Source organism: Canis lupus, chromosome 25 (assembly GCF_048164855.1).
Source record: "Canis lupus baileyi chromosome 25, mCanLup2.hap1, whole genome shotgun sequence".
Lineage (NCBI taxonomy): Eukaryota > Metazoa > Chordata > Mammalia > Carnivora > Canidae > Canis > Canis lupus.
Genome location: NC_132862.1, coordinates 45,521,926 through 45,545,752, shown reverse-complemented (window position 1 = coordinate 45,545,752; position 23,827 = coordinate 45,521,926). Strand labels below are relative to the sequence as shown.

The following is a 23,827-nucleotide window of genomic DNA, read 5'->3' as shown; positions in this document are numbered from 1 at the left end:
ATAAAGTTATTTTTATTTCTTTTGGTAATTAGGATGATTCTATAGATCGAATGCACTATGAAAAGTATAAACATGTGGAACCCATTTTCTTTATGCATATTAAGCTCAAGGACTAGGGAGGGATGATGGTGGTAGGGTAGGTACTGGGATGGAGAGGGAGAGGAAGAGCAAGGCTGAAGAAAAACAGAAGAAAAAGGAAAAAATAGAAGACTGAATGATTAGCCTTCTTTGAATACTTGAGGTCTTTCCAATCTTTCTCTCAGAAAAGCAACATCCCACTTCTAAGGACCAGACTCTCACTCAATCCAAACATATACAGGATTTTATATGCATCTAAGCAATCAAGGTTTTGCATTTACAAAGGCATCCTAGCACACCAATTGTCTTTGCTCTTCAATCCACCCCCTCCACTGGCAGCTGGCCCCTACCAAGCCAGGGGTAGTAATAAATCTGGCTGGGAACAAGGGAAAGATGCCAGCTGGAATTGGAAAGGAGCTGAAAGACAGGGATGATTTTTTTCTGGCTCGCAGCCATAGCCATGAGAAACACACTTGGCATTCCACTACTAGTCTGATGAGACACCAAGTGCCAGCAGGAAACCGGAAGGTCAGGAGTAAAGAAAAGAGGCAGGGAGATAAAGAAGACTGTCAAGACAGAAAGACATAAAAATGGAAGGGAAAAGCCAGGACACATCTTGTATTTTCTTCCTGGAGGGACAGACGTGGAGTCCATGAGTATGATATGATCCTGCTAAGTGTTTTCTCTGTCTAGTTCTATTTGACTTGTGCTTTTGTTCTTATGTTATTCACTTATAAACGTAAATCTGTATCTGCTTTAGTCAAAGGCCCTTTGCTATCAATGACTATAATACTGTTTTTTTAAAAATATGATTTCAAGATAAAAGAAAAGGGTAATTACTGGATATCAATGAACCTAAACAACTGGCAATCTTAACATTTTTGCTTTAGTAACTTTAATACAGTACTTCACAGCTTAATAATCCACGTTCTAGTTGGCTGCATTTTTTTGCATTTTACAAATAATAGTATAATGACAATTCTTTCGACATGCCTTCTTATGCACAAGTATGAGCTCTTTGGGATGCACATCTAGCAGTGGAATTGCCAGAGAATTGCTTTCCAAACAGGTACAGCTTTCTTTCAACAGCAATTTGAGTGATCTCACACTCACTTGGTATTAAAACAAGTATTTATGCCAAACTGGTAAGTACTGATAAGGAATTGTGATGTTTTCATTTGCATTTTCCTGACTGGAGTGATAATGAACATATTTTCATGTTACTGACGGTTTGGTGTCCTCTTGTGTGAATGTCCTGCTTACATAGTTGGCCCGTTTCCTTTGGGTTGCTCCATTTCTAATGGATTTACAGAAGTGCTGTAAATAATCTGGAAAATTAGTCTCTGTTAATTATGTGTTAAAATTCTACTTTGACTCCTCTTTCCATTTTGCTTACAGTGTTTATGTCATATGTTAAGTTTTAAACAATTCATGTAGTCAAACATCAATCTCCCTTCCTTTATAGTTTACGCCTTTTGTACTTAATACATTTTTTTTTAAAAGATTTTATTTATTTATTCATGAGAGACAGAGAGAGAGAGGCAGGCAGAGACATAGGCAGAGGGAGAACCAGGCTCCATGCAGGGAGCCCGATGTGGGACTTGATCCTAGGTCTCCTGGATCACGCCCTGGACTGAAGGCCACCCAGGCGTCCCTACTTAATACATTCTCAGTGTGGAGTCTGCTCAAGATTCTATCCTCCTCTCCATCTGCCTCCCCCCCCACTCCGTTGCACTTGCGCACTTTCTCGCTCCCTAAAATAAATAAAAATCCTTAAAAAACCCCCCCAAAACCCATTAGCCCCTCCCCCTTTTTTTCCCAAGAATTCAGGAAAAGTTTATTGTTATAACTATTTTATAGCCTGTAAAAATTCTCTCCACATTTTCCCTAGGATAACTATCATTTGTGAGCTTGCTGGGCGCTAGGGAATACTTGTTTTTTATTTAATCCTTCTAACAAGGTCTGCACAGTCCTACCTGATGTGACAGACCACTGGTTACCTCTATGAACTCATTTCCTGCCCATTTTTCCCCTTGCTTTTTGCATTGGTGCATACTGGCCTTTCTCCCACATGTTCCCTCCTCAGTACCTGTGCGCCTGCTATTTCCTCTGCCTGTGATGCCCTTCCCCCATCAGATGTTCCATATGGCACTTTCATTCACTTCACTTCTCTAAATGTCACATATTCAAAGAAGGCTATCTTGACAAGTTTTTTTAAAAATTGTTTTTAAGATTTATTTGACAGAGAGAGACAGAGTGCATGCGCACAAACGGGGAGTGGCAGGCAGAGGGAGAGTGGAAAAGCAGGCTCCCCTCCAAGTAGGGAGCAGGGAGCCAGATGTGGGGCTGGATACAAGGACCACCACCCAAGCCGGAAGCAGCCAAGTGACTGACTGAGACACCCAGGTGCCCCCTGAGAGGTTTATTTAAATGCCATCTACATCACATCATTCTTTATCTCTAAACCTATTTTATTTTTCTTTAGATCTTTCACCACCATCTATGATTCTACAATATTCATTTATTCTGTCATCCCACCATTGGAAGTAAACCCCATGAAAGGATTAACTTCTTTTGTTTAATATCTATATTCTTAGAACAACACCTGGTGCAGAATGGGTGCTCAAAAATATCTGCTGACTTAAAGAAAAATCTAACACAGGTATTATTAATCTTATAGGTACAGAAACCAAGCCATAAAAATAAGTTTTGAACCTGTCTGTAAAAAACAGTAAGGTGAGACTAGTGTAGCAAATGAAAACATCACTGAAAATTACAGAATCTCCTCAAAATCTATAAAGAAATAAAAGCCACAGTTACTGTCTTGAGGAATTTAAATCTACCATTGGAAATTGAAGCATCTTAGAAGTAGGATATACTACATATCGTCCCATAGGCTAGATTTGCAGATTTTTTTTTTTTAAAGATTTTATTTATTCATGAGAGACACAGAGAGGCAGAGACATAGGCAGAGGGAGAAGGAAGCTCTGTGCAAGGAGCCTGATGTGGGACTCGATCCCAGGACCACGACCTGAGCCAAAAGCAGATGCTCAACCACTGAGCTACCCAGGTGCCCTTAGATTTGCAGATTAAATACACTAAGGGTTTTATAATGAATAAGTGATCACAGTAGGAATGGGAGGGGAAAAAGCACATAATAAGGCCAGACTCCTTTAAATTTATAGCCAAAATTTATTTAAATACTGAAACACTACATTAAAAAGCCAAATCCGGGATCCCTGGGTGGCGCAGCGGTTTGGCGCCTGCCTTTGGCCCAGGGCGTGATCCTGGAGACCCGGGATCGAATCCCACGTCGGGCTCCCGGTGCATGGAGCCTGCTTCTCCCTCTACCTGTGTCTCTGCCTCTCTCTCTCTCTCTGTGACTATCATAAATAAATTAAAAAAAAGTAAAAAAAAAAAAAAAAAAAAAAGTAAAAAGCCAAATCCTGGTTAAGTGGATTTAAAAAAAAATTTTAAATTCAGCAAATTTACTTGAAAGAAATCTGTATTCAACTAACCCGAATGATCTTTGACCATGGGATTTATCAGGTTCAGCTTATAAATATAACTGCTATCTCATACATATAGGAACTATTATCGTCTTTTGTAATAACTGGAAATCAAAGAAAAATCTCATTATACCAAGACCAAAACTTAGATCCAAGTCTGAGAAAAGGATCTGTCCTAATAAAATCAATTTGTACAATGCCATACTTGAAATCTCTAACACTTTTCTTTAGCTTATTTCAATTATGCTTAAAATGATTTCTATGAAACTTGTCATTAATACCCTAATATTTTTTTCTATTTTACATGAAGGATGATGTACATCGAGGAGGGCAAGTGGTAAAGCTGAAAGGAACACCAAACATAACCAATACAAGTGCTGCAGAAGGAATGCACATGCAATGAGATCAGATCCAGATGAATAAACAAGAGTACAATTAAGATATTTAATAGAAACTGCCGGAAGCAGCACAGACAAGGATAGAACCTGGTCTGGTTTGGTTTTGGCCAGAGGAGGGAGGGCTGTTACCCCCACCACATGTGCTGCGCAGAAGCCACATACCTTCCACTGCCTTGACTTTTTCCTCCAGCTCTCGCTTCCTCTCCTCCTTTAACATCTGCTCCTGCTCCTTCTTCTGCACTGCCAGAAGAATCTGACGTTCTTCTTCCTCCTCTTTGCGCTTCTGCTTTTCTATTCTGGTAAGTACAGGGGTCTCCTGCAAAAAGCCAAGTAAGTGTATAGAGTCAATACACAGTAACGTAAGAGCAGTTTTTTGGCCCTAAGATTCATTTTTTACTAATTTCAACTACTCAAAAAATAACATTAGATAGGCAGGGGATTTATATCATAACCACAATTACATTTATTCAACAGATGACTTTATCATCTGTAGAATGACCATAAGGAGGTACAAAACTAACATTAAAAGATAATGGCAATTTGAAGTAAGGTAAAAAGTTTTGGTCCAAATGGTTTACATAATTTGTAGTGTCTTTGGGAGATAATCCTGTGAATATGTTGGACCAGAGAAGAGAAACTGCGGCCCTCCAGAGAAAAGAAACTGTGGACCTTCAGAGACACTATTCTTACAAATTTAATATTTGATACAAGTGACATCTTAGAAAGTACTCTCATCTAAACAATTTAAAATGGATGAAAGAACATAGGGTCACAGTTTCAATGCATAGGACTTTGAAACCCTTAACATTTATATGTTACAAAGAAGATAAATGAATAAAATTGGGAGTTTGGTGGTAGGGGTCATCATTTTGCCTTAAGATACAGAAAAGAGAAAGGCAGCTGCACAGAAATTCATAAAATTACTCAAACTGGCTAACATTTTCCCTTTTTAAAAAAAATTTTCCGTTGTTTTTATTTTTTATTTTATTTTATTATTTTTTAAAGATTTTATTTATTTATTCATGAGAGACACAGAGAGAGACAGAGACGCAGGAAGAGGGAGAAGCAGGCTCCATGCAGGGACCCCGACGTGGGACTCGATCCTGGGTCTCCAGGATCACGCCCGGGGCTGAAGGCAGCACTAAACCACTGAGCCACCCGGGCTGCCCCAATTTTCCCGTTTTTAACACAAACAACATTAACATCAAGATTTCAGTTGGTCACTGGGAAAGTGATTGCCTAAGAAATCTAATAAAGGATAAAGGAAAATAGGACCATTACCATAATAATCCACTAGTTTATACTCTGCATATTTTCCAATGTAACTTTTTTTTTTTTTAAAGATTTATTTATTCATTAGAGACACAGAAAAAGAGAGGCAGAGACACAGAGGGAGAAGCAGGCTCCAAGCAGGGAGCCGGATGTGGGACTCAATCCAGGGACTCCAGGATCACCCCTGCATCACACCCTGGGCCGAAAGGCAGGTGCTCAACCGCTGAGCCACCCAGGCGTCCCCTCCAATATAACTAGTTCTGAGCCATTTTGTAGTGAAGACTGTGCTGAAATTGTTTTATTTTCCTTTCTTCCCTGGACTTTTGTGCTGATGTGAAAGCTAGAACTTTTATTTTTTATTTTATTTTTTTTAAAGATTTTATTTATTTATTCGAGAGAGAGAGAAAGGCAGAGAGAGAGAGAGAGAGAGAGGGAGGGAGGGAGGGAGGGAGGGAGGGAGGGAGGGAGGGAGAGGGGCAGAGACAGGCAGAGGGAGAAGCAGGCTCCATGCAGGGAGCCTGAGTGGAACTCAATCCCAGGTCTCCCAGGATTACATCCTGGGCTGAAGGTGGCGCTAAACCGCTGAGCCACCGAGGCTGCCCAAAAGCTAGAACTTTTAAAAATTGTTATTGAAAAGGTATTAACTGTTGCCTGCATAGAGAACATGTATAAGTTGCAGAGACAGAAAAATAAATCTGGTATCAACAAAGGGAGAATTCGCAATACCCTAACAGTAAAGATAACATTAATTATCCCATTTTAGATAAACCTTAATCAGGAATGTGAAACTTTTCTTCACACAGCTTTTTAGAAGGAAGAAGATCTAAGAATCTGTTGTATTGGTAAATTTTCAAAAGTTTTACACCGTGGAAATTACAGAAGTAGTCTTAAAAAGGAGAGAAGAGACAGATACAGACTGACAAGTAACAAGTCATTTCTAAGTCTTCACTAAACACTCAATCTGGTCCTGGAAACCAAGTTAAGGTTCTCATTGGATTTAGGATTTGGAAGTGGTCTTGCCTTGATAGTAGACCTTCCCAAAGTCACTTGACCTTTTGAATTCTTTCAGGCTGAGTTTATTATTTTTTAAGATTTTATTTATTTCTTCATGAGAGACATAGGGAGAGAGGCAGAGGCAGAGACATAGGCAGAAGGGGAAGCAGGCTCCCTGGGGAGCTGGATGTGGGACTTGATCCCAGGACCCCAGGATCATGCCCTTAGCCAAAGGCAGATGCTCAACCACTGAATGACCCAGGCGCCCCAAGCCTGAGTTTATTTATTTATTTATTTTCCCATCTCCAAGCCTGAGTTTAAAAGAGTTGGTTACTATAAAGTTAAAATCTGAAATAAGAAAGGAGATGAAAATTAAAAAAAAAAAAACAACAATCCTCAAACATTCAAATATAAGAAGCAAAAGCCATTATCATACAGCAGACACTATAAAACTAAAGAAAGTTCCTAAAATCTTTATCCTATAACCAGAGCAGGCAGTTTAGATATGCTAGATATTGTTTCTGAAATGGGGAGGCTATATATACATATATTAAGGAAAATTCTTCTGAAGAATGTGTCTCTAGCTATTGACTCCTAACTGCTAGGTAAGCACCTTCTCTATTACACAAGCACCCTTCACCCACAAGTCCTTCATTATTCCAACTTTTTGGTGACAACTTTACCCAGCTCAGAAGTTATGATGGAGCTACATAACAAGCCAAAGCCAACCAAAACAAACTGCCTTTGCCCCTTTCTATTGTACAATGACGAAGCAGATACCCTCAACAATTCATAGAATGGGAGGGGAGGAGGTAGAGAGGACTAAGCCTGGTCAAAGGAATTATTTCATCCCAATAAAACTGTAGTCCTTTCTATATATATGTCAGATTTAACAAAGAGAGAAAACACAGGTATATGGGCCAGAAGTTATTTACATATACATAGTAATATATGTCAATTCTGCCCCTCATTCCAAAGGAAAGCAGGTGAGAACATGTGAAATATTCTTCCTTCAACCAGTACAAGGAGATATTAAATGGAGTCAGCATTTTAATAAGGACTAAAGAAATTCAAGCTAATGACTTATGAATGGAAGTATTAAGTAACCAGAGTCATCTGTAAATAAACATGGGAGATGTTTCATATTCAAAGTCAATGGAAGGGAGGAAAAGGAATAAAATAGATAATTAAATCTTAAGAACATTATATAATTATTTTTGCAAGAAATATGACAATTTATTATTCTTAATATGTAAATACGTCTTACAAATCAATTAACAACAGGGGCACCCGAGTGGCTCAGTCAGTTAAGTATCCAACTAGATTTCACCTTAGGTCATGATCTCAGAGTTGTGAGATTGAGTCCCGCATTGGGCTCCAAGCTGGGTGTGGATCCTGCTTGGGATTCTCCCTTTCCCTCTGTCCACCCCCCACAACTGCCACTTTGTCTCAAAAAAAGCCCAACACAGATTAACAATAGCCTCCCCCAAAATAGATTTAACATGATTACAAAATTCAAAGATAAAAATCACATCAATGATCAAACAGAAAAGTAAATTAGCCTTTTCATTTACAAAATAGTGAAAGATACAAGTGATACATTCATAAAGATATGGTAAAGTGAGCTATCAATCTGTTGTGGCACAGGTCTTCTGGAGGACAATTTGTATATATATTAAGAACCCTCAACAGAGTAATTACCTTTCTACGACTTTATTGTAAAAGTAAGATAGGCAAGCAAAGATTATTTCTCTAAGTTTGAGTCAACATTATTTAAAATGGTGAAAACTTGTAAGTATGCTAAATGTTTAATAATAGGTGAAATTACAGTCATCACTGTAAAATCAACAGAAGTAGTTCTTTTTCTAAAAAAAGATTTACCTATTTTTAGAAAGGGAGAGGGAGAGAGTGTGTGAGTGTGTGCATGAGTGGGAGGAGTAGATAGAGAGGGAGAGAGAATCTCAAATAGACTCCGCACTGAGTCTGCTCAACTCCCAGTCCAGCTGGAGTATGAGATCATAACCCAAGCCAAAATCAAGAGTTGCATGCTCAAACCACTGAGCCAAGGTGACCCAATAGAAGTTCTAGTTCTGAGGAATTTTTAACGAAATATGAATATGTTCACAAGGTTAAATGAAAAAACACAAGTGACAAAATAATATTCAGTGAGCTACTGTTTTGTAAGAAGTGCATAGAGAAAGGGCCTGAAGCAAACAGGTAAAAGTGCAGGAGTGAGGATTTGGGAATTGTGAGATTACTATGCCTTCCACAGTATTTTAATATAGTTCTCCAAGTTTTCTACAAGAACATGTAAATTCTTTTGGACTTGTAGAACAACTCCTTCCCAGGTAAACTGGGGAAATGAACTAGTATGACCTATTCTAAAATGAGCTGGTATTTAACTCTTTCCTCCCTCTGCTATGTGTTCCCTGTTAAAAGTCTAAGGATTACATTATAGATGTAAAAAACTGTTAAATCAGGGCCCCATATCATTTAAAAATAAGTAAAACTCTCATATAGCTTTTTGCTAAAACTCCAAGTGAAATTCATATAAAATTAACATTTTGAAGTGTATTAACTCAGTGGCATTTAGTACATCCACAATATTGTGGATGCACCACCTACACTAGGTTGCAAAACATTTTTAGCACCCCACAAGAAAACATTGAACCCATTAACCAGCCAGTCCTTATTCCCTACTCCTCTACCTCTTGGCAATCACCAACCTGCTCTTTGTGGATTTACTTGCTCTGGATATTTCACAGAAATGGAGTCAAACACTATGTAGCCATTTAAGTTGCTTTTTTCCCCAATATGTTAATTTTTATGCTAAGCACGTAAGATAGGATGATTAACTTAAATTTGTAGCATCTTAAAAAAACTTAACAATAGCAAAAAACTAATCTGATTCAAAAAATGGGCAGAGGACCTGAATAGACATTTTTCCAAAGACACACAGATGGCCAACAGGTACATGAAATGGTGCTCAACATTTCTAATCGTCAAGGAAATGGAAATCAAAACCACAGTGAGATGATATTGCTTCACACCTGCTAGACTGGCTATCATTAAAAAGACAAGAAATAACAAGTGCTGGCAAGGATGTGGACAAAAGGAAAGCTTCATGCACTGTTGGTGGGAATGTAAATTGATGCGTGGTTCTCTTTCATCATGTGTTATAATTTCAGTGGTTCTTATCTGATGTGAATTCTCAACAATTATTATTTTATATAAATTGCATCATACACATCTGAAAAAAATCCATATTTTTGGATCCACTGCACATCAGTGGTTCTTATCTGATGTGAATTCTCAACAATTATTATTTTATATAAATTGCATCATACACATCTGGTAAAAAATCCATATTTTTGGATCCATTGCACACCAAGAATCTGCTTTAAAAGTTACTGTTCTCATTTTCAGAAGTACCTTACTCAAGTCAGTGTTAACGGAAGTACTACTAAAAGATAGGATACATTGCCTGGAGACACTCTTGGTAGGGTTTTAAACTTTAATAGTTTAAAGAACAAATACAACCAAATGAACAAAAAACAAAAACTGAACAGTTAAAAAATTTTTACACTGTTTGACATTGCAATTCTTTTTTCCTTTAAAAGGAGTCAGTTGTAAACTGAGTGGTATTTAAATCCTTTATAGGTATGAAAGAGGCCTGCTAGAATCAAGGAGGGATTTTAAAGAGAAGCTAATTAGAAACACTACTTTGAAATCCTCTAAAGTATTATAAATAGAATCTGGTTGAAGCTGTGCTCAAGACTTTCCTTCCGTGCTCCATTCTCACCCAGGGCAGGTTACCAGACACCCTGGCACCCTTGCCAACTTTAGTAGCACACTTGAGACTATACCACCACAAAGAGCTCCTTAGCAACAGCAACGTCCAAAGTCTCCTGACAAAAATAACCAATGCAGTCCTAATTCCAAAGTTCAGAAAGACTACCTCCCTTCGCTAATATTTTCCCCAGGAGTCACAATTAAAAGACTTTTTGAGGCAAAAAGATCAGACTCCTGGGTGACCAATATAGATAGATACACTGCCTATAAAGTCTTTAATGGCCTAAAGATTTTCTGCTGCTTAAATAGAAGCAGAAAACTCATGGCACATCCAAGTTTTCTCCAGGATAATTGGGTATCATAGCAGAAATCCAGGTTCTCTGCAATACCACACTTAGTTCTATTGAAAAATAAAAACAGCAGAAAAAAAGAGAAACCCTGCTAAGACTAACTAAAAACTTTCAGTGTCTGAGCTAAGCTTTGCTTAGAGCCACAAAAGAACCTTTTGCTCTGTATTCAAATTACTACGTAGCCTGAAATGTACACTATGGCATTTAGGACTCAGCCCAGCACAACTAACAGAAAATAGCAAAGAGAACTTTCAAGGAGGTGTTAACGCTCAAGGAATTGAACAAAGTGGAGAGGACAAAACAAAAAGAACTAGAAAACCATCTGAGAACTATGGCTGGAGACCAATTACCAAAGGCCATTCCAAATCTAAAGACTGCAAAGGAAACGAGACTGGGGAGATTGCAACAAGTCATGGCAGAACTGTCAATCCAAAGGCAATTAAGTGTTGGGCAATATATCTATGGCCAAGAACACATCTATGAGCTAAAAAAGAGAAATAAAGGATAAATGCAAATGTATTTAAGTAGATACAAATTTATAAACTAATTTTTTCCTTTTGTAGGCCTGGGTTAATGACAAGCTCTCTCTAATATAAGACCGTGTTGTCACTCCAATTTAGGAGTCATGAAAACAATTTAGGAGCACTAACAAGGCTCCACACTTTCCAAGACTACTGAACTATGTAATCAATGAAACGTAATGCTAAATGAGGAGTTAAAAGGCTGAAAAGTACATAGAATAGGAGAGTGAGATTAGCAACAACAAAGAAAAACCTCTAGGAAAAGTAAGAGTGAGGAAACGGAGGTCTTGGGGGACGTCCTGGAGGACCCAGGGGAGTGAGCACGAGATGCCTTCTGGAAGCTTCACCCAAAGGGAAGTGGGAGCCGGAGAATTCACTAGCGAGACACTTCCACTGTGACCGCCTTGCCTCCCCCTTCATCCTGGCTCCTTCCTTCAGTTCCCTCTCCTCTCTGACATTCAGCATCCAATATATATATCATCACCTGCAATTTAGTTCCTTTGGCCTCATTCCATTACCACTTTGCCAATTTTTAAATCTCAGTAAATGGATCAATTTTGCCCCTTCCTACAAGTGTGATGCTAATAAAGTCATTTATGCTAAAGGAGGTTACAAAATGAAAATACCCAAACACAGTTGGCTCCTGGATGCTGGAAAACCCTTTTATTTAATATATTAGTGTTGACCCAAATATTGTGCCTTCATTAGATCTCCACTCCCACCTGAGGCCTTACCCACCTTCAAAGGATAGGGGAACATCCAACGTGAACTCCTAATATTTTCTTGCCCCACCAAAAGTTTGTGTCTTTAACTTGGGAGAAATGGGAGCAACTCTACTCCCTGGCAAGACTCTGCATTGGAGGCACTTCATCTTACACCAGACTTACTTCATTCATGGACATCTTTCATGTCCATGCTATATCTCCAATTTTTTTTGGTAAATATTTTATTTATTTATTCATGAGACACACACACAGAGAGGCAGAGGGAGAGAGGGAGAACCAGGCTCCCTGCAAGGAGCCCGATGTGGGACTCGTTTCCCGACCCCAAGATCACGCCCTGAGCCAAAGGCAGATGTTCAACCATTGAGCCACCCAGGCACCCCTACATCTCCCATTTTTATTTATTTTTTTTTTCATCTCCCATTTTTAAAAAAGGAACCTGCCATGAGCTCTCTCTCCTCAATCCTGCTTCCCCTTTATTTTTTCATGATTTGTTTTCTTTCACCGTCTTATTTCTCAAAACCACAATAGGATAATCCATGAGAACTTTAATTCACTACTCATCCTCTTGCAACCTGACCCTCATGCCAACCATTCTCTAATGACCTTTCCTGCCACATGTCCACCTCCATCATCTCCTCCATTTCAGACCTGCAGTTACAATAGTAGGGATTCTACTGCTTTTTCCTGCTGGAAGTACACTGCTCACTGACTTCTTACTTTCCAGTTTTTCCTTAAAAAGTCATTTATCATGGTGTAACCAGAGAGGTACCTTGTTCAACCAAAGATCTTATGACACAACTCACTTATTACTGGCCTGCCTACTAAAGATGTAAGCCAGATAGGGGACTCCAAAATCTGATCGTTTCAGCATTTTCTTCCACTGCATATTACAACATATCTTATATGCCAGACACAAATTCAAATACACACTGTTCTTTGACCACATTATATATTATCCTGCCTCTATGCTTTATTTTTATTTTTTTAAAAAGACTTTATTTATTTATTCATGAGAGACACGCAGAGAGAGAGAGAGAGAGAGAGAGAGAGAGAGAGCGAGAGCGCAAGAGAGGTGCAGAGACACAGGCAGAGGGAGAAGCAGGCTCCATACTGGGAGTCCGATGTGGGACTTGATCCTGGAACCCCAGGATCACGCCCTGGGCACAAGGCAGGCGCTAAACTGCTGAGCCACCCAGGGATCCCCTATGCTTTATGTTACTCTTCCACCACCACTGTCCACCACCAAAATCACCAAAATCTTAGTTATCCTGCAAGGTTCAGGAGAAATGTAGCTCTGCTTGTCCCAACACTTCTTTCTTTGCCCACCACTCATTTCTACCATCTTAGCATTCATGAACTTCTACTACATATAGATCTATTATAGTACTTATCTTTCTCATCTACATTAAATTTGGGTATGTTTATCATCCCAGGACATTAACTATAAGATAGAAAAGAACACAATTTCATGTCATACTTTTTAATCCTTCCCTTTCGAAAAATGCACCTTACGTTTAAGAATGCTCCATAAAGGTCTGAGATTTAAAAATTGAGGCAAAGGTAAATTACCAAGTAGGAATAAAAGGAGTACCTGAAATAAAATGGAGCAATCCTTCTGACCACTGAAAACTCCTCTCTACTCTCACACACACTCACCTCTTGCTTGATGGATTTGATGGACAGGTGGTCAGACATCCACCTAGGTTGCAACTCTGCTTTTATGCGCTGTGGACGCTTTCCCTATAGTTAGAAGTGAGGAAAAGAAAGGAAAAAGACAGATTAGGGTGTTCTCAGCTACTGCTGCTGCTGCCAGGAGAAGAGTGGCCTTTAAGGCACACAGGTGATGAGAGCCAAAGGTATCCTTTGGACAGTCAGTAAAATTGACTCATCTCCACCAGGTAATAAGCCAGTTTCTTCTCTTAGAAAAATAAACCAAAACCCTTATAGACACCAAGGGTCTGTCAATCTTTATCACTGGCAGAAAACTCCCTTAACTATTTAGACATTAGAAAAAAGTTTTGTTTCAAATTATTAAGGGATAGCCCACCTTCTGCTGGAGGGAATGGCTCTGAAAGGGGGCATTTTGAGCAGCTGGAGGTAGAACTCCCTTTTACAAGACAGTTCAGTGGCAGTAGTGAGAAGTGAGAGTAGCTGCCCAGGCTGAGAACCCAAGTAGCAAGACACAAGTAGGGAAAAGACTCAGTGACTAGAAATCAGAAAGCTTGTCTGAGAAGATGAGAGCCTTGAGAAAATTTAAGAGCTTGAAGGCAATCACTATAGGACGTTTCAAGGAAGGAGTTTTGAAAATGATCTAAGACCAGGCGATTATTTAAAGTCAGCGTAAGTTTCGGGCTTTTTGTGGAATAAGCCCCATAGCTCTACCACTGTAACCTATATGGAGGTGGTCAGCACAGGCTTTGTAGTGGAGTAATTCTGTGGCTTCAATACCAGTATCAGCATTATCCAAGGTTTGGTTTTGGCATCCCTTAATTCAAAGTCTTGAGACTTGAAGAATCAATGAGGTAAAGGCACAAAGGATAGGGGAAAAAAAAAAGAATGACAAAAGTGTGGTTTTAAAAACATAAATATACTGCAAAGCAATTGTGGTAGATTTAAAAAGAGAAGCTTTGAAAGCAGTTGTGTTAGAATGACTAGGCCCCAGGACAAACGTAATCCAATCATCAAAGTGTGTCATGACTCTTTTCATCCACAATAGCTACCACAGCAGTTTCCTCAAATATGCCGATGAGCAGCTCCTTTATGAGCTTCAACCCAAGAGGACGAGCTCTTCACTTTAAATAAATGTGGAAATTTACCATGGAACTCACTCTCCAAGGAACTGTGCCAGTTTCCCATACTAGCAGCAATAGAGGCCAATACGAACTTGACCCCACCACACTCTGCCAACCAGATACAAGTTACTAATGGGGAATGCTGTAGTCTTGATACAGAAGATGAATTTGTTTTCCTCCAACTTTATCCTCTTGTGTGAATTATTACTCTTTGTCAAGTTATTTGTTAAAGACCTAACGTTTGTAAGCCGTCTGAAAATTACTGCCTGTAACATCAGCAACAAATACTTTTACTAGCTTATATCCTCCTTCAAACCTCCCATAAAAGCTTAACTTGCATACAGTAAAAGCAGGCTTTCGGATTCTTTTATTATTTCATTGTTTAGGGGACTGTCACTATCTCCCAAGATTTATCTATTTGGACTCTCTTTGCACTTGCATTTCTTTTGGTGAGAAATGAGAATTTCATTTTCTGCTGAGGTTTCTAATCAATTATCTACAGTCATCATGGAAAGAATCAAGGGTCTATGGGTAGCTAAGTACTGTACCAGGTACACTGACATGGTTTCTTTCGTTTATTTCCCATAAAAACTTCCGTGAAGTTAGAGCTTTCATTATACTAATAAAAATTTCATTTTAATTCAGAGGGGCGCTTGGGTGTCTCAGTTAGATGAGCATCCAACTCTTGGTTCAGGCTCGGGTCATGATCTCAGGGTCGTGAGACAGCCCCAAGTTGGGCTCTCTGTTCAATGTGCCTGTCCTTCTCCTTCTCCCTCTGCTCCTCCCCCGACACACACTCTCTAAAGTTAATATTTTTTTTAAAAAGATTTTATTTATTTATTCATGAGAGACACAGAGAGAGAGAGAGAGAGAGAGAGAGAGAGAGAGAGAGGGAGAAGCAGGCTCCATGCAGGGAGTCTGATGTGGGACTCAATCCCAGGACTCCAGGTCATGCCCTGAGTCAAAAAAAAATCTTAGGTTGAATACTGTAGTAAAAAAGCGAAGATTATAGATAGTAGCATCTGGCTGAGTCAGTTGGTAGAATATGTGACTCTTGATCTTGGGGTCATGAGTTTGAGCCCCATGTTGGGTGTAGATATTACTTAAAAAAAAAAAAAAAAAAAAAAAGGCAGGGCACCTAAGTGACTCAGTCAGTTAAGTGCCCAACTCTTGATCTCAGCTCAGGTCATGATCTCAGGGTCCTAAAATGGAGTTCTACAGCAGGCTCCATGCTCAGTGGAGAGTCTGCTTAGGATTCTCTCTCCCTCTCCCACTGCCCCCTCCCAACTCACACTCTCTCTCTCTCTAAAATATATAAATCATTGTTTTTAAAGGGGGCAGAAATTATTTAAAAAATGTTTAAGCAGATTAGGTATGTGTTGTACAGGTGATTTAATGTACAATCATTAGTTTTATGAATAAAGTCATACACAAGGTCATGTATATAAAGTTATAAAAACCATCTCTACAGGGACGCCGGGGTGGCTCACCAGTTTAGTTTCTGCCTTTAGCCCAGGGCGTGATCCTGGTGTTCCAGGATGGGAGTCCCACATCGGGCTCCCTGCATGGAGCCTGCTTCTCCCTCTGCCTGTGTCTCTGTCTCTCTCTCTGTGTCTCTCATGAATAGAGAAAATAAAATCTTAAAAAACAAATAACCATCTCTATAAAAGTTGCTTTAAAGAAAATCAGATTATGTGCTTTGATTCCTGGGAAAACTGGCATGATGGGTTGCAGATCACAAAAACAGAAGTATAATTATAGTATACGGAATTAAGTATGCTTTGGGGATCCCTGGGTGGCTCAGCAGTTTAGCACCTGTCTTTGGCCCAGTGTGTGATCCTGGAGTCCCGGGACTGAGTCCCACAACGGGCTCCCTGCATGGAGCCTGCTTCTTCCTCTGCCTCTCTGTCTCTCTCATGAATAAATAAAATCTTAAAAAAAAAAAAAAAAAAAGTATGCTAGTGGGGAAATGCAGATATTTTTGCTCATCCATGAAAATGTAATTCTTGAAGCACTATTTGTAAGATCCTACTATTAGAGAATGATGGCTTTCTACAATTATCCTTTCAAAGCATCAACCTACTTAAAAGTTATAAATAGCACTAGATACACAACAAATTAATACAACTTGTTTTATTTTTCCCTGAAGGTACTGCAATTAATTTATACTTTCTCTTCAGATTTCATTGGGAGGTGGTCAAATTTTCCTGTCTTCTACTAACATGTACAACAATCAAAAGTATTAAAATTACTGAAATGAAATAACCAAAGTAAATGATCAGTGAGCATCCACTATAGAAAAGTCATTACATTAGGTGTTGTGGGTTTCAAAAGGTAAGACTGGCGTGTAATCCAGCCCAGGTGGCTCAGCGCTTTAGCGCCGCGTTCAGCCCAGGGCATGATCCTGGGGACCCAGGATAGAGTCCCACATCGGGCTCCCTGCATGGAGCCTGCTTCTCCCTCTGCCTGTGTCTCTGCCTCTCTCTTTCATGAATAAGTAAATAAAATCTTAAAAAAAAAAAAAAAAAAAAAAAAAAAAGACTGGTGCCTAATCCAAAAAAGATTAAACAACTCAGAATGGAATTAAGTAATGAGAAAACATGTTAGGGAAGAAAATCCTAAAATTGGGAGATGTAGGGGACAGCTTATGGAGAGTAGCATTCAAATGAGTAGGGAAGTAGAAGGGGAAAGATGCATGTGTGAGGGTGCTTAGGTGTGAAAATACAGAATGTGGGTTTATGAAACTATCAGGTGCTAAAGTTGGAGAAAGCAGCATTCATACACTGCTCACATGTGAAGCTGGGCGGAGCCAGCACTGGAGCTACAAAGACAAACACTCTCAGAGCTTGCTGCTTCATGGGAGAGAGGGTCTCCCACCACCAAAGCAGCATTTATATAGAAGTATGCACATGCTGATAGGACATATACCTGGGGGCTCATGGAACCTTTCCTGAGGAATGTTATGGGAGAAGAAAGCTGGTTGCAGACTGTGAAAAGCCATTCTAAATACTGGGGAGTGGGAGGCACTGAGGACTTTGTGGGTAAGGAGAATATCCACAGTTAAGAAGAATAGGTGGTGTGAAGTCCCACTTTAACACTCCAGGTTAAAATGAGGGATTATACCACTTCCAAGAGACAGGGGAAATACACTCAAAAACTAATGAATCATCATGCAGCTTTATAGCTAATACAGAGGGGAAGAATCACCTATTTGCATACCTTCTGGGCAATCATGTTGCAGATCTCAGGCAGGAAGTCTTCACTGAGGAGCTTATAGAGCTGCCGTTCTCGAAGGGAGGTCCTCTCCCGAAAACTCTCAGTAACCTGTCTCCATTCTTCTTCTGTTTGGCACAGGAGCCACCAAGTGCCTTGACCTGGCCCTTGGGACCCATAGAATGAAAAGGATGCATTCATTAGATAGATCCCACTAGGATCTTTTTTCTTATTAATTCTCAATTTCATTTATATCCTGGGTCATGATGAAAACCAGGGAATCAAAAAAAAGAAAAAAGGATTTTAAAGTTCATAATGTATAATTTTGATTTTCCTGTTACTAACACCATTTACCCCTAAAAGTTAAGAAACTCTAATGGGAATACACTATATAACTATTGTGACTTTTATAATTACAGATTTTAATAACCTAGAAATGCTTAAATATACTTACTTTTTATTAAAATGGTTTTGATTTGAGCTTCTGCAGAGTCTTCCTTGACTTATTTATGTTCATTTACTGTAAACAGATACTACCACCCCTCCCAGTTTTATGCAATTTGGATCACAGAACTGAAATATAGGTTAGGAAACCAACAGATTTCCTTATACAGCATTTTACATTAAAAAAGACAGCTCTTTGAGAACTCGCTCATTCATTCAAATGTTTGGTGTCCATTCCACTGTGCCAGGTTAGAGGGCACAAGTGAAGATCTCCAGTTATCCATGAGATGGAGAGATGGGCACAGGAGAATTGTGATGAAGAGAACTGAGGAAGGGCATGGAGACCAGTGAGGCTATACTGCATTCATCTTAACTGCTCTGCAGAACTCGGGAAAATGAGTTACCATCATAATATAAATCAATCATATTTACTTAGTCTTTTCTAAATTCCAACAAAAGTCATTACCATTTTTTGTCTGTGGCTCAGATGCCAAGGAGTTTTCTTCCTGCTTTTCACTGAAACACAGGGAAAGGAGACACCAATTAAAACAAAGACGTGTCTAAAATTGTTCTGTGCTCCCCTTACAAGTTAGACCCAATTAATGTAATATAAGGAGTGTGTACATCTGTAGAGGATAAAATTAAGGGGAAGAATAACTGAGTAATGGCACACCTTGATGTATGTGTGCTGGTATAGAGGGGAAAGACTGATATATATGAACCCTATGTAATGAGAACATCCTATATAACAGGAAAATACTAAGTTTTTTAAAACATTTTTTTTTTTGGGAAATCAAACAGAGGAGTTAAGTGTTAACAATTAAATCCCTCCTCCTCGCTCCAAACTAGGGAATCTAATGTCCTCCTCCCTGATCAGGGCTATACTGAAGGTAAGGCATATTCAATTTCATCTTCTATAAGGCAGAGATTAAGAACACAGGCTCAAATGTCAGACTGCCCCTATTAAGGCTTGCTTCTTACCATGTGGCCTTGGAAAATTAATTAACTTTACTGTAAAATGAGCTAAAAATAATGCCTACAATACAGGTATGTTGAAGATTAAATTGTAAAGTACAAATGTGTTCAGCGCAATAGTGTGAAGTATCATTGTTCTTTGTAACCCTGAAACATGTAGGTCATTCTCTGTGGATATTTGTTTTCAATTACTGTTCCATAGAATGTCCTGTGAAAATGAAAATGTTCTGTAGTGTCACTGTCCAACATGGCAGCCATGAGCCACATGTGGCAAAGTACCCGAAATGTGGCATGACCGAGGAACCAAATTTTAATTTTTATTTAATTAAAAAATATTTATCTATTTTTAAAATTCTATTTACTTATTCTTGAGAGACACAGAGAAGCAGAGACACAGGTAGAGGAAGAAGCAGGATCCATGCAGGGAGCCCAATGTGGGACTCCATCCTAGCACTCTGGAATCATGCCCTGAGCCAAAGGCAGATGCCCAACCGCTGAGCCACCCAGGCATCCCTAATAAAAAATATTTAAATACTGTATTGGATACAGAGTTTTAAAGAATAAAATCACCAGTAGAGGGTAGTACAAGTCCACATACGCTTGTTAAAATGATTCCATATCCCATTGCTAAGGCATCCTAATTGTTAGTACTTAACAGGCAAATGGAGACCGTTATAAAACAGTTTTCTGAATCTATAAGAAACTGTAGATTGTCAACAAAATTCTGCAACAGGTGTCCTGTGTATTGAACATGATTATAGAGTGTTTCTCACAAAACTGATTTCTGGAAAGTTAAGTGGAACACTGATTCTTAGATTTAAAACAAACAAATCCTGATTGATTCATTTATAATCTGATGGCTAGAAATCAATACTTCTTAGTAGTTAATCAGCAACAACAAGAAATCTGGCCTGCTTTATACATTTAGATTATTTAGTAGTTCTACAAGTTAGAAGAAAAAATCAGTCTGTTCTTTTACTAGAAATTTTAAGAATATAATCTAACTTGATAAATCTAATGATAAATCTGATCCTTACAGAAAGTGTATTTACAGTTTGGGTCAGGTTTTCAAAATTCCTTTTTTTTTCTTTAAAGATAATTTAGTTATTCATGAGAGACACACACAGAGAGGCAGAGACATAGGCAGAGGGAGGAGAAGCAGGCTCCATGCAGATAGCCCAATGTGGGACTTGATCCTGGGACTCTGGGATCTTGCGCCAAGCCAAAGGCAGACGCTTAACCTCTGAGCCACACAGGTGTCCCAGGTTTTTAAAATTCTTATATTAAGATTAATGTGGCGGAATTTCCTAAAAGATCATTATGCATAAAATAAAATTTCCCAAATGTAACAGAAACTTTTTCCTTGCTAAAATTAAATATAAAATAAAGAGTATAAAAATGTTTAAAATCTTATCTGTTCCATATTGTAAGAAATTGTATTCTAAACATACTAATGCATATTTGCTACTAAAATCTCCTTATAGGGAAAGAATTAACTCCTAAACTTGTATGTAATCCTGGTAAAATGCTGAATATTAGTCAGTGGTTAATTAGAATAACTTGCTCTATATTCCTCTGAAAAAATGTGTGGTACAACCAATTTTAAAAGTTAATACATACTGAGCACTTCCAGTGGGTCATGCAGTTTTCAGTCTGTTACACTGCCATATTTATTATCTTGTTCAACCTAATCTTTATTTTTACTAGTATCCCTATTGTCCAATAAAAGAATAGGCTTAGAGAGGGTAGGTCATAGAGATAGGGCTTCACTGATTGCACATTAGCTCATTTCAGGAGGATTTGGACCCAGGTTTCCATAATCTAAGTCCCATATTCTTCAAATGGCATAAGGGAGAATCAGGGATGAAAGGAAAAGTGAAATTAAGGCCCCTTCTAATAAGCATGTGGGTTTATGACTGGCACAGACTAACACAGATATCTTACCTCACTATAATCTCTTCCTGAAGTTTCTTACGTTTTGGGGGTCTTCCTCTTCTTTTTCCTGTTTTCCCAGGAACAATGGAGACACTTTTTTGTCCTTCACTTTCCCTAAAAAATAGTATATTAAATCAAAATGTTCTGTAATAGAATTGATGTGTTACATATGCTTTTAAAACTATTAGCTACAGTTTTTCTAGTCATGAGTTCACCAAAAAAGGATTAAATGCAGTGGTCACTGGGAAAGAGCAGGATGACTCTCTATCTTCTCTCCTCTTTTATTAGAATGTGCAGTCAAACACTGACACTTTATAATATTAAAATCTGAGTATGAACTAACACTTCCCTAATAGTTAACAGTGCTCCCAGGAATAATGAAGTTTAAATAAAACAAGACAATAGTGTCATTCTGTGGTTCTTCCTCACCTAGGAAGCATCGAATAAGGGTCACATTTCAGGCATCCTTTAAGGCCTTCCTGGTCCTACACTGATGTAGCAGATCATTAATTCTAGTAGAAAAATGGAGTTCTCAACCCATTACAAAAGGACAACTGCCACTGGGAAGTGACTGTACTACTGGCGTCTTGCTGTAGAGAGTGGCCTGTGTTATGGCAGTGAAACTCCACAGGCACCTCAAATCAAGAACCTCATCACAAACAGCAGTATCTTTCACCACTAATAGCAGAAGCTGTGTTATGAATTCCTTTTAATTTTTGTATGCAGTAACTCCTTGCCAACTCTTGACAGGCACATTGTTACATCTAATCCTTCATAAGAAAAAAAATGTGTGCTGCAGAATTCTGATGTATTCATTTTTTAGAAAGATTTTTAATTTATTCATTAATGAGAGACAGAGAGAGAGAGAGAGAGAGAGAGAGGCAGAGACACAGGCAGAGGGAGAAGCAGGCTCCATGCAGGGAGCCCGATGTGGGACTGGATCCCGGGACTACAGGATCTCACGCCCTGGGCCGAAGGCAGGCACTAAGCTGCTGAGCCATCCAGGGATCCCCAAGACGTATTCCTTTTTTTTCACATTTTATACAGTAGCTATCACAGTGCTGGCCTCAAAGATTATACCTGCTCAACGTGAGTTCTCCATTGGATTTTCCTTGAACCGGGTCCTCCTTATACATTCGTGTTCCATAGAAATACCAATAGAGTGCTCCGGAACTGTCTTCGCCCAATGGTTCCACACGGAGACTGTCTGCATCCAGACCCTTGGTAGAAGAATAGGGAAAAGAGGTTTAGGGAAATAAGAAACAAAACAGGGGACAACTAAAACGAGGATTCAAAATTTACAGTCAGCTATACCTCATATTCTAAAATGCCTAAGCATCTTATGTAAAAATCAGGGCATATGAAACACAGAAAGAATGGGAAGCAGTACCTTCTTTGAAGTAGGATATGGAAATATTTCTAACATTTCCTATTCCTATCACTGCCCACATTTCACCAACAAAACAACAAAAAGGAATTTTTGTAAACATATTATATATTTGGTTTGGACTTAAGTGTGCATCCACAAAAGAAAAGACAATCACAACAGAGTAGAATCCAATCTTGTAAAAGCTTTGTCCCACATGAGCCTCTATTGAAAGTCCATCGTAACCTACAGTAACCTCTTATTATAACTGAGATCCAGCAATACAGCTTGCAATTTACCCCAGGGTCTGACCTATTTTGGCCTTCACACTGCTATTCAAGAACTTGAGTTCAGATAAGACTATGCTTAAATTGCACAATGATTTTATACCATGTCCATGAGCAGGGCTGAACTGAGAAGTCATCAACACATTTAATCATTTCTGACTGAACAGGATTAGAAACTGACCTCCCTATGAGTGAAAAGCAATAATAGCCCATGCCCTCCCTCTGAGATAGACTTCTAAAACAGATAACAGTAGAATAAAGGGGGGGAAGATCTCTACATCTTCCTTCTCTAACATATGTTTTGTAACATGTGTGTATGTATGTATGTACATATGTATCTAGTAGGGATGAACCTCACTCACATATCATATAAAGTCTTTGTAGTTTTCAATAAATATTACCATCATGCTAAATCAAATTTCAGATCTTGGGAAATAAAATTCAGTGGCTAATTTAGTTGCCAATTTTGGCTGTTGACAGAATAAATAGGTGCCTCTGACTGTCCTTTGTCAGCTGGAACTCAGCCATGTAAGGGAAGACAAAACCAAATTAGGAATTAAACCAAAATAATGCACAGTCATCTATCTAAATGTATGGTTTGGATTCATTTGGCTACATTTTCATTGTCAATTAAGAGTCCCAAGACTAGTAACAAGAGCCAAACTCTGGCTTTTCCTAACATCTTCAAATTTTATATCCTGATTGCTGGCTTTTTGTACTCTAGGAAAAGGGCTTTCTAGTTAAGCACCTTGAGAAGATCAAACACATCATCTGCATCTAGCCGATAATCACAGAGGCGGTGCAGGATTTCCACACGAGTTCGAAGGGGCAGGTCTTGGAAACTGGCTTCTCTCAGAGGGTTGGGTTTCCCTTCTTCAAGCTCCCAGCGGTAGTTGATGATGTCCTCTAGGTAACTGTGGAATGTCTGAGGCCTACCAAATGGCCCCAAACACAAACATATATTAATATAAAATACAGAGGATGAGTGGGAAAGGTGGAGAGAACTGATGGTTTGACAGCTGACAAATCTTAAATAGAAAGCAGGAAATAAAAAAGCAGTAATAGAAAGGATCTGAAAGCTCCTTACTGAAGCCTCATGTTGTTATAATACCTACCTGGACCGTATGTTGTGAAATTCCAAAAGATAAATATGTTAAGAGGGTTTCCTCACAGAATA

At 38.9% G+C, this 23,827-nt stretch overlaps 1 protein-coding gene across 5 annotated transcripts in view; it reads right to left on the bottom strand.

The window, feature by feature from the left end:
* Positions 1-23,827, bottom strand: part of CECR2 (CECR2 histone acetyl-lysine reader) — a 174,277-nt gene that overhangs the window by 22,318 nt on the left and 128,132 nt on the right. For 4 of the 5 annotated variants that reach the window (XM_072799638.1, XM_072799639.1, XM_072799642.1 and 1 more), the window contains exons 3-9: positions 23,399-23,582; positions 22,078-22,217; positions 21,007-21,111; positions 18,554-18,603; positions 17,650-17,810; positions 13,295-13,378; positions 4,148-4,301 (exon numbers count right to left, since the gene is read on the bottom strand). In XM_072799638.1, the coding sequence (XP_072655739.1) occupies positions 4,148-4,301; positions 13,295-13,378; positions 17,650-17,810; positions 18,554-18,603; positions 21,007-21,111; positions 22,078-22,217; positions 23,399-23,582 (878 nt within the window). The remainder of the gene's footprint in view (positions 1-4,147; positions 4,302-13,294; positions 13,379-17,649; positions 17,811-18,553; positions 18,604-21,006; positions 21,112-22,077; positions 22,218-23,398; positions 23,583-23,827) is intronic. The other variant, XM_072799640.1, reaches the window with a different exon arrangement.